The sequence below is a fragment of the Fusarium fujikuroi genome, chromosome FFUJ_chr02 (assembly GCF_900079805.1).
Source record: "Fusarium fujikuroi IMI 58289 draft genome, chromosome FFUJ_chr02".
Taxonomy (NCBI): Eukaryota; Fungi; Ascomycota; class Sordariomycetes; order Hypocreales; family Nectriaceae; genus Fusarium; species Fusarium fujikuroi.
Window position 1 is genome coordinate 2764136 of NC_036623.1, and position 12529 is coordinate 2776664.

A 12529-nucleotide genomic window follows, 5' to 3' on the forward strand; every position below is an offset into this window, starting at 1 on the left:
ATGGCGGCTAAACATGTGTTAGTCACGACTGTTTACCTTTCTGGATAGCTTCGTTGCTCTATATCATGCCATAGGACTCAGGGACATGTCTTAGTGATTCCTTTTCAAGTTCCTGATATATAGTACTCACCTCTATAGTTTGATCTAAGGCGGGATCCACTTATACTGAACTTCTCCATACTCGGCTACCTTAAGCGCTTTCACACTATCTCGGTATCTCCAGGTTAGACCAACGCTTTTCAACGAAATGCTCTATTTAACATAACGCAAAACTCTTACCAAGCTTCATCAGAACAGGCAATATCTCACAATGGAATTTGTAGATAGCCTCTTGGCGAATCTTGAGCCCGAAGTCGAAGACCCAGAAGAAGGTCAGCTCACAAGATCCTGGCACTCATGCAGGTCTCACTAAAAATGCGTAGAAACTTTTATGCTGTACTCACAGCCTATCCCTTCCATGAATCTTGGCTTCGTCGACTCGCGTGCTACTTCCGTCGATGTTTCTGTTGCTGATCGGGACTACACTATTCATCAGTCTCCTACTGTTCTGTCATCGTCACGCGCAGGTGGAACAACAGGAGCTGGTAGATTCCCCTCTCATACTCACTCCTCGAGAGGAAAGGCTGACTTGAGATACAGTATTATGGAAGATAGCCCCCAGTTTCGCCTCGTGGCTCTCTTCCCCGTCAAATCCCATTCTTGCCAAAACCATCCATTCAAACGCCTCCATACTTGAACTCGGCTGTGGCATTTCCCCCCTGAGTGCCCTAGCCCTTGGTCCACGCATAGCACGCTATGTCCTCACCGATCAGTCCTACGTGCAGCGTCTTGTTCAGCGCAATCTTGACGAGAATTTATCTTCTGCTTTGAGCTCGGGGACGTCTACGCCGACGAGTGGTCGAGGCAAGAAGAAACGAAGTGGCCACGGGCATGGGCATGGTGTAGCGCAACCCAATATTCGCTTCACAACACTTGATTGGGAGACGGATGAGGTGACTCCGTCTCTGACCGGTTCTGATGAAGCTCATAGCTTTGACGCCGTTGTCGCCTGTGACTGTGTTTATAACTATGCTTTGGTAGACCCCTTCGTTCAGGCATGTGCGGACGCATGCCGTTTAAGACTCTCTGATGAAGCCTTTGCTAATGATGAAGAAAAACGGCCGTGTGTCTGTGTCATTGGGCAACAACTTCGAAGTGACGAAGTATTCGAGTCTTGGTTAAAGGCGTTTTCAACTTCATTCCATGTCTGGAGAGTTTCTGATAGTGCACTGCCCGCAGAACTGCAATCTTCGGCCGGTTTCGTGGTACACGTCGGTATTCTACGCGATGAGATCAAAAAAGGGGATTGATATTATTTGACCTCGTAGCACATTCTACCTAATCAGATAGCACGGGGGTGTACCAGACCATCGTTTTTTGAAGGAACCAGTTTTACATCGTATAAAAGAGTTTTCGTTTCAATAAGTTGCTATTAATCATGATCGTTTTGATTCATAAATCTTCTCACGAGTTACGAGTTGACATGTACTCCAAATTTTTCGGTGCTTCAACATTCAATGTGAGCAAAGTCAGCAATCCTTTTTGTCCATCAACCCCAGCAAATACTTGAAACCACAAAAACCACATGCTAACCATCATATGCCAGTAGCCCAGATCCCTTCGCCGTTAAATAATTTCTTCATTTCTCATCTCTTGGTCCGAATCACCACTCGAGGGGCTCCTTTTTCTCCTCGCCCCGATTTGTTTTGGGAACAGGGACAGCCTTGGCGGCCAGCTTGCCACCCTGTCCGGGACGCTTCAGGTAACCTGTGCCGTCAAGCCATGGGGTGTTTTGTGTCATGCGTCGCTCGAACTCGGCAATCTTGTCCTCCTGCTGCATGGTCAGGCCAATGTCGTCGAGGCCATTGACCAGGCAGTGCTTGCGGAACTCCTCAACGTCGAATGAGCAGATGGTCTCTCCGTCAGCGTTCTTGATTAGCTGATTGGGCAGATCGATCTCAATCTCACGATTGGCACGAGCCTCGGCGGCGATGGCTTCGAGGTTGTCTTTGTTCTCGATCCTGATGGGGAGCATGCCGTTCTTGAAAGTGTTGTTGAAGAAGATATCAGCGAAGGAGGGAGCGATAATGCACTTGATGCCAAAGTCCAGAAGGGCCCAAGGGGCGTGCTCTCGAGAGCTGCCGCACCCGAAGTTGGGTCCAGTGACAACCAGAGTCTTGGCCTGTCGGAAAGGCTCTTGGTTCAAGATGAAGTCGGGGTTCTCGGACCCATCTTCCTTGTATCGAAGCTCGTAAAACAGTGCGGTACCAAGACCTGTTCGCTTGATTGTCTTGAGGAACTGCTTGGGAATGATGGCGTCGGTGTCAACATTGGATCGGTCCAGAGGAGCCGCAGTGCCCTTCCAGATAGTAAACTTAGGCAGACCAGAAGCGGCACCTCCAGCGCTGGTCAGAGTATTGGTGTGAGGCTGAGAGTCCTGAGGCTGATCTCCGATCATCTCTCGCTCCTCAGAGTCATCCCTGGTTCGCTCGTCCACGTGTGGCTCCTCCGCAGGGAGCTCACGGGGCTTAAAGGCAGATTGGTGGGTGTAGTGTGATAGCTTGCGAACATCTGCAAGCTTACCAACAATAGCGGCAGCAGCTGCCATGACAGGAGACATGAGGTGAGTTCGGCTAAGAGCACCCTGTCGGCCCTCAAAATTTCGGTTGGATGTACTGGCACATCGTTCCTTGGGGGCCAGAATGTCAGGGTTCATGCCCAGACACATGCTACATCCAGCTTCTCTCCACTCAAAACCAGCATCAACAAAGATCTGGTCAAGTCCCTCCTCCTCAGCCTGTGCCTTCACAAGACCGGAGCCAGGGACAACCATGGCGCGCTTGATGTTATCGGCAACCTTTCGCCCCTTTACAACGTTGGCAGCGGCTCTCAGGTCCTCAATTCGGGCGTTGGTGCATGATCCAATAAACACCTTATCGACAGGAATTTCCTCCATTGGTGTTCCAGCCGTCAAGCCCATGTACTCAAGCATGCGGCGGCCAGCAGCCTTCTTGCTCTCACTGCTAAAGGTCTCAGGGTCAGGGACACATCCGGTGATGGGAACTACATCCTCAGGGCTGGTTCCCCAAGTAATGGTGGGAATGATGTCCTTGGCATCGATAAAGACGTCAATGTCGTATTTGGCGCCAGGATCAGACTGGAGAGACTTCCAATAGGCAACAGCCTGGTTCCAAGTCTCGGAGCCATACTTGGGGGCAAGGGGCCGTCCCTTGAGATATTCAAAGGTGATCTCATCAGGGGCAACCATACCAGCGCGGGCACCACCCTCGATGGACATGTTACAGATGGACATGCGAGCCTCCATGCTCAGGTTGCGGATAACAGAGCCGCAAAACTCAATAACGGCGCCCGTACCTCCGGCAGTTCCGATCCTGCCGATGGCGTGGAGAACGACGTCCTTCGAACTGACGCCAGGGGCCAGCTCACCATCAATCTGTATCCTCATGTTCTTGCTGCGCTTGGTTATGAGACACTGGGTGGCCAAGACATGCTCAACCTCGCTGGTACCGATACCAAAGGCAAGGGCACCGAAGGCGCCATGTGTTGAGGTATGGCTGTCACCGCACACGACGGTGGTTCCGGGAAGAGTGAAGCCCTGCTCGGGACCAATGATGTGAACAATACCTTGTCGTTTGTCGCCCAGGCCGAAATATGTGACACCAAACTTTTTGACATTCTCTTCCAGAGTGACACACTGTGTTCGCGAATCGTCCTCCTCGATGAATGAAGCAATGTCCTTCAGGGCTTTGCGGGATGTGGTGGGGACATTCTACAGGGTTCAGGGTTAGTAAATGCTCTGTTGGCCACCATTTACAGTAGCTTTCGGTTGATTGGCAATGCATACGTGATCAGTGGTTGCAAGAGTGCAATCAGGTCTCCGGACTTTGCGGCCTGCATTTTCGAGACCCTCGAAGGCTTGCTGTAGGTAATTGGTTAGCGGATGTTCGGAACATGACGTCGATGGTTTGGAGAAGTTAACTTACTGGTGATGTCACCTCGTGGACCAAGTGCCGGTCTTTTGGCCAACTTTGTCAGTTCACTGCCCATAAGCAAAATCGAACGCACATAAACGTACCGATGTAGAGGAGAATTGTGCCATCGAGCTTTTCGTCAACGATATGTGCCGAGAACACCTTATCGTAGAGGGTCTGGGGGTTACCCACGGGAGCAGGCATTTTGATGTTTATAACCACTCTTAGTGGATAGCTTTAGACAGTAGTACTGGAGAGTGATGAATGACTCTCGTGAACAGGAGATATCACGAATGCGGGGTGAGAAGGTATATAGTTGATTGTAGAAGAAGAAGGAGGTAGAGTTGATGGAGTTGTGAAGGTGAAGAGAGGAAGCTATAGGCAACACCCCGCTTTGAACAGGGCAACAGAGGAAATGATGCAGCCGAAGAAAGAAGAAATCAGGAATTGGACTGGAATTACCTAGAAAAAAAGAGGCGTCTCTTCCTGGGGTTTATCAACAAAATTTCACCTGAGCGCCCCTCCTGCCCAATTCCACGAGCTTCATAGAAATTGGTTCGAAGGCGCCGATGATCGGAGGGGTCCGTTTGCGGCCGTCAGCAATTGGAGCTCACCAAGAGGCCAGAAGCCCCAGGACGGGCGCCAGCGCGGGGTAGACCCACAGCTGCCTCCTGCACTGATTGCTAAATAATTGGTTGCTATTGGTTGCTCGTTGATCGCTGCTTTTTCAACCTCCGATGTCAAGAGTCCACGACCTCCGATTGCCTTTCAGTTTTGGTCCTTTTCAAAACTCCACGGCTCTACCCTGGTCTAATTACGACATTAATTGGCTTGGCCTCCCTCAATGCCGAGTCTTAGACATTTGCAAATTAGCTCATAGCACCAGGTTTCGGTTGGCTCTTACACGGTGTGACCTGAACATGAACCTTATGAGCACGGAAAGCCAGCACAGCTTGAGACATTGGAGAATCAATGCGAAGTGGACTGGGACAGTTATTTTCACAGTACCCATGCGATAATCAGGGTACCTATTTTGTATTGTAAAGTCGTACTGTGTATTATCTATTTTTACCTCCCTCCGCATCCGCCATGGGCGTGCGGCTTGCCCCGGGCTATGTTGTCTCCGGCACCGGTCCTTTCCCGGGTATCCGCCCGGCCGTTGTGTACCTAGTCGTCCATATAGACTCCGGTCAAGCTCCGCCGAAACATCGCCAATGCCTCGTCAACTAAATAATCCCAGTCCTCTTCCCTGCACTTCATTGCGATTGCCGTTAACTCCATACCCCAAACCATTATCACCAACAACCCGAGTATAAGGGGCAATGCGAGACAAGTGCTCGCCAAATCTATCCAGGCATCGCTTTCTCGATCGGTACCTCTCCAGTACGGGGAACTGTAATCAAAGACAGGCTTCACCGCCTTCCAGTACAATCTCAAAAGCTGTATGTTGTACTCCTTGATAGCATCCCACAACCCTCCCGTCATACCCTCCTGCTGAGATCTATTACTGGAAAGATCTGCGATGCCGTCTTCGGCGTTCCACTGTCTTGGAAGATTGCCTGGCACGTGCATCCCGGGATCCGCTGCTCGATTGCTGACTCCTGGCATATATATTTGAGATAGAAGATCCAGATTGCTCAATGGAGTGCTGGCTTTCCGAGGAATATTCACCGTGTTCTCCCCCTTTTCGATTTTCTTGACGCCCAATGTGCAAGTGGATGTTGACGAACTGCTGCATCGTTCCTGCATTGCTGGTACCTCTGTTAGTTCCTCCATGGTGTCGCACCCTTGTGCCTGTGGTGGATTTCTCGACTCCTCCAGAAGACTCTCCAATATAGTATCGATCACTTGAATCTCTTTCACCGACGCCGATTTCAGCAATGCACTCAGTCCGCGATTCTCTGGGGAAGCTTCCAAGCTGTCTGGCGTTGTGCCAAATCTCTTCAGGTTGTGGATTACCCGACTTAGCCTGCGTTTGCGCTGGAGGCCTTCCCCGGCCTCTTGACCTCTCTTCGGGGGGTATTTCGATTTTATCTGGTCGCACCCAGTAGTGATGGTGATGTTTGTGGATGCAGACGCCCCCTTGACTTCGCACCTATTCGTGATGTCGTGATTCGCGCTCTGCGCCCAAACCCGCTCCGTTATTTGATCTTCGGTCACGGGTTTCGCGTGGACTTGATGTAAGGATTGGGGAAGACTCCCTCTGATTATATGGTGTCTTGTTTGTGTTGTTTGTCCGGTGGTTTTGGGTAGGTTCTGCAGCCTCTCTTTGACTGTAGCTTCCTTCAAGGGAAATGGAGGAGCGGTGAGGGGATCTAGAGTTGCTGACCGCTTTGTCTCGTTCTGGGGCAGTGGGCCGCTTGTGATCCCAGCTTTCATTGTTCGTCTCCGGAGCAGTAGGACTGTTGGAGACGGTGTTGAGTTTTTCAGTGCCTCTTGCTCCCAACTGGACCGTATCTTTGAGTTTCCTGTTAGGTGCGGGTTCTATACACGTCCTGTGAGGACTTGCTGATGGGATGTCGAGACTGGAGTGTGTTGGCACTGGCTTTCTAGGGAATTTGACGCGGTCTGTTCCAATGTTGTCGGGAGGGTAATGGATTTCTCGTGGGTGGTCGTCAAATCTTGCACGTAGCTTTCTGGAATGCTGTTCTCGTGTTGGCTTCGTATCTCGATCTTGCTCTTCACTAGTAAGTGGTTGGTGCTTGATGCTGCGAGGTTTGGTTTCATCGAGAGATCTGATGAAGAGTCCTTCCTGATTGACACTCGAGGTATCTGGGTTCCTCCCGGTTCTATTGCCCCTTCTAGGCCCTTCTCTAAAAAAGAACTGGAGTGCTGGTTTTGTTCACTGTGGCGCGCCAGTGATCCGCCTGCCTCGTAAAACTTCTGGTTCCCTTGTAGATGTTGTGTCTCGTTGGCAGGCGTTTGTATCTGTGTATCATCGTGCGCGGGTGCGAGGAAAGACCCTGGGATCTGATCTCTGTCTAGCCTGGGCTCGCTTGGGTTATGGAATTTTATGTCATTCTCGAAAAGCTCCAAGGCTGAAGGAGATGGGTTTGCCAGGCTGCGTCTATGAGGGGTTTTGACCACTGTGTCAGATGAGTTGGAACCTTCCTTGGGTCGTACTGCAGTCGGGACTTCTTCATCGGACGATTCCTTTGGGTTAAAGTCGATCAGCCCTTCTTCCCTTGCCATATCTAAGTCTCGTCGTGACGGGCGCCCTGCATCGAAAGGCGGATTCAGTTGGATGTGTCAAGGCGGAGGTGGCATAAGTAGATTGGAATACTTACTTGAGAATACTGAAGTACTTCTGTGCGATTGGGCAATTGGGCTCAAATCAGGTTCCTGAACCGACGACCACTGGTGTGTCCCCCTTCGCCATTTGGCAGTGGCAGAAGCTGCCAGTTGTTTCTCTGCTTTCTCTTTTCGTCGTGCCTTGGCGACTTCGTGGTCAAGATGTATCTTGACGATTTCAATCTCGGCCTCCTTTCTTTCGGCAGCTGATAAAGTGCTCTTGGCCTGTGCCTCTAGGTTCAGCAGCTTTTGTTCCGTTTTCGAGCTCAGCGTACTCTGTCCACTGTCCGATGTAAGATCAAGAATACCCGTCTGCGGATTGACACCTTGAACACCCAGGTAATCTCCGCTCTCTCTCAAACTTTCCCGGTCCTCCCGTGCTTTTCTCCTTGCCTTTCGATTGGCTTCTAGAACTTCTAATATGCTAGGAGTTCCTTGAATGGCTGCCGCAAAGGACTGAGCTCTGGAGGAGCGCCTCATAGGTTGCTGTTCTTTGCTCTTCTCGGCTTCTATACTGTCACTCTGTTTCTTCTGACCATGCTTCTTGCCTATTTTCAGGGAACCGAAGTCATTCCATCTGCGATAAGTCGGCAGTGAAGGCTCATTCCATTTGTCTTTAGATGCGGGTGTTGGTTCAGGCACTGCTTCACCTAGGTTTTTTGGTGTGTTCCAGTCTACAAGACGATCTGAACCCCCGGTTCTGCTGCGTTGACCCCCTCGGCGATTTGAAGCAGAGCGATGCTGTGCCGATTCTTGATCGTTGCTTTGGTGTTGAAGTTGAGATGAGGAATTATCAGCAACCGCTCCAATTTCCCGACCCCCGTTGTTTCTCAATGTCCCCCCTCTCTCTGCACGATGGCTTGGAAGTTTGTTTCTGAACCAATCTCCCACATCCCCTAATGTGGCACTCCGAGTAGTTTCCTGTCTCTCCTTAGCTAGTTTACCCAAATCTCCAAGTGTTAGTCTTCTCTCGGAATCATCCATGTGTCGTGGCAGATTCTGTAGACGTGAAGGCAAGAAAAGATGGTCAGACAAGGCTGCCCTGCGGCGTAATGACGACCAATGTGGTTTCTTAGACATGTTTAGGTGCAAGCAGCCGCGTCGCTGATGAGTAACATTACTCTTGTTGATGGTTCAACCGTTGATTAACGATAGTATGGGGGAGGGGGCTATTAGTGATTGTACTGTATTCTCACCTGTGAGACGAGAGGCGCTAGGTATAGATAGCAGTTATGAATACGAGGATCAACAGTATTTGTCGAAGAAAAAAATTCGTCATATCGAGTGAACCATGGGCAAGTATCCGAGAACCCGTCAACTTAGCCTTCCTCGTGTATGCCACAATGATATTTCAAGGGAAACCACAACGAATGCATGCAATTCTCCCACCTGCCAACGTTTCTGATATCCCTTATGCTTGACACATAAAAACGATTTATATCAGAGCAGGCAAAGATCATCAAATACAAGCTGACGATGGAGATAGGTGAAGGGGATTCAGGGTATTCCATGGTATTTATTCAGAAGCCAGACCTTAACGCCAATCTTTGCTATTTGAGGCTACACTCAGTTTCGATGTGGTTAAATGTATTAACGAGCAAGATAATAATTGGAAAGCTACCATCGAGGATGGCGATTATCCGAGGGTGCTTGTTGCCGACCCAACCCAGCAAAGGGGTTGCCGCCTCCATTAGGCCTTGAACCTGTCAGACGGCGACTGTCAAGCTTTTTCGATGGCGTTGTTGCTCCCCAGTTTCGTTGCTCGTAGGCTGCCATTTCTCGAGAGTTCCGCGGAGATGCTGCTTCCTGAGGATTGAGTTCATTAAGACTGGTAGCCTTCTTGAGGGGTGACTTATTATGGGTGTGGATGCCCATGTTTCCACCAAAGTTCATTCCCTGAACTCCCGAAGATGTCCCAGTTGATGTATAGCCTGCAGGCAAACTATGGCGAGGTACGGTGCTTTTCTGGCTGGTAGCGGGTCTAAAAGCTTCCGAGCGTCTAGTTGCTGTGGGAGGCGTGAACATGTGAGGCTTCATTACGTTGTTGGAGGTTGGGGTGAGGGATCGTTCCTCAGGGGTATGATCCGTTCCGGTATATGGGTTAGAGTGGACCTGGAAACCATGGCGGATCTGAACTGTAGGGGTCCCAGTCTGCACAAATTCTTGATAGTCGTCGGGCTGGTCTATCGAGAACTGTGTGCCGATATCGCGCACCGTAGGGTGAAGACGGGGGTGGACAAACTTGGTATCGTACTCTTTCATCACTTGCTCCTGAATCACAGCCTTATCCTTTGCTTGTTGCGCAAATCGAGAACAGAAGAAGAGAAGCTGAGCAGAAACAAGGGCCTGCAGAATGAGTGTATTCAAAACCGTCACACTTGGTCGGGGGTCGAGAGGAGCTAGAGGAAGGAAGATCATGTACACCAAAACATGCCCAGGGCCAAAGAGACAAGACAGGCGCAAGGACACTGGCAGAGGATCCCAGACTGACAACTCCCAAACATCTGATGTCTTGTCTGGGTGGGCTCGCGACTCGGCAGATTCTGGTGTTATCAGATTTGCGAGATAGCTCAGGGGCGTCGAAGGCGATGCGCTCGACTGGTTCACTTTCACACGTCGTGCAGAAGGCGTCGAAAGCGGCCTGTCGACCTTGGCCAGAAAGAGTCGATACTTGCGCGTTCGCGTAATCGTGTAGAAAGCATTGGTGAAAGAGAAAGCTATGAGGGCCCATACCAGCGGATAGATCTTTACAATATATGCGATTAGCCTCGATATGATATACAGCAGTCCGACCGAGAAGACGCGAACTTACCAAGAATGATAGCCACCCTGAACTGGTTTCATCACTGAAAATATCGTCACTTGGGGAAGATGATCCTGAGTTCGCGCGCGCAAGTAAAAAGACGAAGTTCATGGCAAGGCCCATTTGTGTCCCAACCGAAGCTGAATCCCAATCTCTTGTTTCCAGCTCTTCAGATAGCCAGAGCAAAAAGTCCATGGGGTTGATAGCAGCCATGATACGCTCTCTGAGCGGCTGCCGGCGAACTAGGCGTGGCATGTTGAACACACTGCAGGGTATTGACTCCTTTGAAATTGTGTATTCGCGATCGCAATACCAGGGAGGAGAGTCGCGAGTCCGCACTAAAGTAATAAAGAAAGAGAGGCGGCTACTTGGCCGGATGTTGTTTACTTTGAGCTCACTGTTGCTAAGGACCAGGTCAATTCTTTGTTCACTAGTACAGTACCTCCTGCCCCAAGCTGACCAGTAGAAACCCAGTGGAGGCTGCAGCATCCACCTGACGTGGGGATCAAGCAGTGCCTACGGTACCTTACTCGCAGTGGTCAGAGCTTCCAGGTTCCCAGGCGGAGCGGAACTTCAGGCGCCGACCTCCTCGTAGTTGGTTGTAACTCTAATCATCAACTCAGCGCCATCAACACCAACAAGAGGGACGTGTAAACACAAGTCCACATTCATCAAGATGGCATCGCAAGCAGATTACAAGGACCGTCAGTTCCTCGCGGTCATCGGCGACGAAGTATGAGCCGCAATGAAAGGCTCCTTGTTCAAAAGCTTGCGCTGACGTAGCTCTCATCTAGGACTCCGTAACAGGCCTACTTCTCGCGGGTATTGGCGTGAGTCTCAATCACTGCTCAGTCCCTTTACACATGCTAACTCTATTCAACAGCATGTAACGACAGGTGCCGATGCTCAGAAGAACTTCCTCGTTGTTGATGGCAAGACCGACACAGCTGCTATTGAGTCCGCGTTTGATCGATTCACCGAGGATCGCAAAGATATTGGCATCGTACTCATCAATCAACATGTCAGACAATGTTCCGACTTATTTTGCCGCTGAACTAACTCTCCTGAAGATCGCCGACCGAATCCGACATCGCATTGACACCTATACCGCGGCTTTCCCTGCTGTGTTGGAGATCCCAAGCAAAGATCATCCCTACGACCCTGAGAAGGATAGTGTATTGAGAAGAGTGCGACGTCTTTTTGGAGAGTAGGGGACATCGTTTCACTGGGCGCAAGGGTTTGTTTCGGGATAATGGAGCGAGCACGGTATAGAGGCAGCAGTGAGCATGGCTGTACATGATTTGAGGTCGGCACTGCGTTTTTCTTCTTCTTCGACCGCAGGGCAGTTCCTCCTACAGAGATGCAAAGCAGAGCACGATGCAATGGACTCATTATCAGATATGCTAAATAAATCTCAAGCCGCTGCAGGTTGCCCCGGAAGAGCTAGAAGATTCGCCAAACCAAACGTTAACCTAGAACCCCATGAGAACGTGCCCAACGATAAGTCATGCCGCCATGCGTATGTTGTGAATGCGCCATAATCCTAATTACAGATCGCTGCCGAAAAAGCCCTTGCTGCTACGAGAGAAAGTGACAGTTGCCGTGAGACAGGTAATTTGCACATCATCGGCGGTGAAGACGTCGGCCAGAACAGTATATTTGCCCTGAAGCGAGTTAGAAACAGGCATGGGAGAAGCAAGGAATAGTCACATACCGGAGGGATCTCGGCAGGAAGGTCTACAGTCTTGGTGATCTCGACTTCACCAGCCTCGACGGGACACTTCAGGTCGACATTGCCAATCTGCTCGCACAGATCGGCCTTAGTGCTAATAAGGCGAATAAGTCCATACTTGACAGTGAGAAGAACATAAGCATCCTGCTCAATCTTCTGCTTGACTATTCCCTTAGCCTTGATCAAGAGTTCCTGGCCGCTATCAAGATGTTAGTCTCAGGGTTGTAAGGATGAGCAGATGAATCGTACGCTTGGGGGGGGTTAGGAGCAAGGTCGACCTTGTCAATCCTGATCAGGTCGGCAGTATGGTCTCCAGGGCACAGTTCAAGGGGAGAGTCGCCGGGAATCTTGAGGTCGTCGCTGATAGTAACATCGGGAGCCTTGCCATTGAGAACGCTCAAAGCCGCCGCTGGGGCCAGGCATGCCGTCAGACATGCGGTGATGGTAGAGAATCTCATCGCGCGGGGTTATCTCGCGAAGTTTGAATGGCTGTGGGATATGTTGATGTTTGCGAAAATAATACGAAGCAGTAATTAGATGACGGAAGTCGTGTGAAGATGATGAGAGAGTCGTTATCAGGGCAGAATGGTGGATGGCGAGTGGCTTAGTGTTGAGTGCGTCATGGGACTTATCCTCCACTTTTTGGCCCAACGACTGGCCGAGAGCGGCTGG

The 12529-nt window shown here is 50.5% G+C and overlaps 6 protein-coding genes; 2 read left to right on the plus strand and 4 right to left on the minus strand.

Moving 5' to 3' along the window:
- Positions 1–310: 310 nt before the first annotated feature.
- Positions 311–1349, plus strand: FFUJ_04460 (uncharacterized protein; the record flags this gene model as incomplete). XM_023572251.1 has 3 exons in its annotated part: positions 311–371; positions 423–584; positions 640–1349. 3 exons carry the CDS (start codon positions 311–313, stop codon positions 1347–1349), a joined length of 933 nt encoding a protein of 310 aa, XP_023426411.1.
- A 353-nt stretch (positions 1350–1702) lies between these two features.
- On the minus strand, positions 1703–4235 carry FFUJ_04459 (probable 3-isopropylmalate dehydratase; the record flags this gene model as incomplete). XM_023572253.1 has 4 exons in its annotated part: positions 1703–3829; positions 3905–3979; positions 4044–4075; positions 4136–4235. 4 exons carry the CDS (start codon positions 4233–4235, stop codon positions 1703–1705), a joined length of 2334 nt encoding a protein of 777 aa, XP_023426412.1.
- A 963-nt stretch (positions 4236–5198) lies between these two features.
- FFUJ_04458 (uncharacterized protein) lies at positions 5199–8402 on the minus strand (the record flags this gene model as incomplete). XM_023572254.1 has 3 exons in its annotated part: positions 5199–6499; positions 6524–7249; positions 7319–8402. The coding sequence occupies 3 exons, from the start codon at positions 8400–8402 to the stop codon at positions 5199–5201; spliced, it is 3111 nt and encodes a 1036-aa protein (XP_023427233.1).
- Positions 8403–8939: 537 nt separating this feature from the next.
- On the minus strand, positions 8940–10380 carry FFUJ_04457 (uncharacterized protein; the record flags this gene model as incomplete). XM_023572255.1 has 2 exons in its annotated part: positions 8940–10067; positions 10135–10380. 2 exons carry the CDS (start codon positions 10378–10380, stop codon positions 8940–8942), a joined length of 1374 nt encoding a protein of 457 aa, XP_023427119.1.
- Positions 10381–10801: 421 nt separating this feature from the next.
- FFUJ_04456 (probable vacuolar ATP synthase subunit F) lies at positions 10802–11336 on the plus strand (the record flags this gene model as incomplete). XM_023572256.1 has 4 exons in its annotated part: positions 10802–10858; positions 10920–10955; positions 11009–11146; positions 11196–11336. The coding sequence occupies 4 exons, from the start codon at positions 10802–10804 to the stop codon at positions 11334–11336; spliced, it is 372 nt and encodes a 123-aa protein (XP_023426413.1).
- A 336-nt stretch (positions 11337–11672) lies between these two features.
- FFUJ_04455 (probable phosphatidylglycerol/phosphatidylinositol transfer protein) lies at positions 11673–12315 on the minus strand (the record flags this gene model as incomplete). XM_023572257.1 has 3 exons in its annotated part: positions 11673–11789; positions 11840–12056; positions 12107–12315. The coding sequence occupies 3 exons, from the start codon at positions 12313–12315 to the stop codon at positions 11673–11675; spliced, it is 543 nt and encodes a 180-aa protein (XP_023426414.1).
- Positions 12316–12529: the final 214 nt, after the last annotated feature.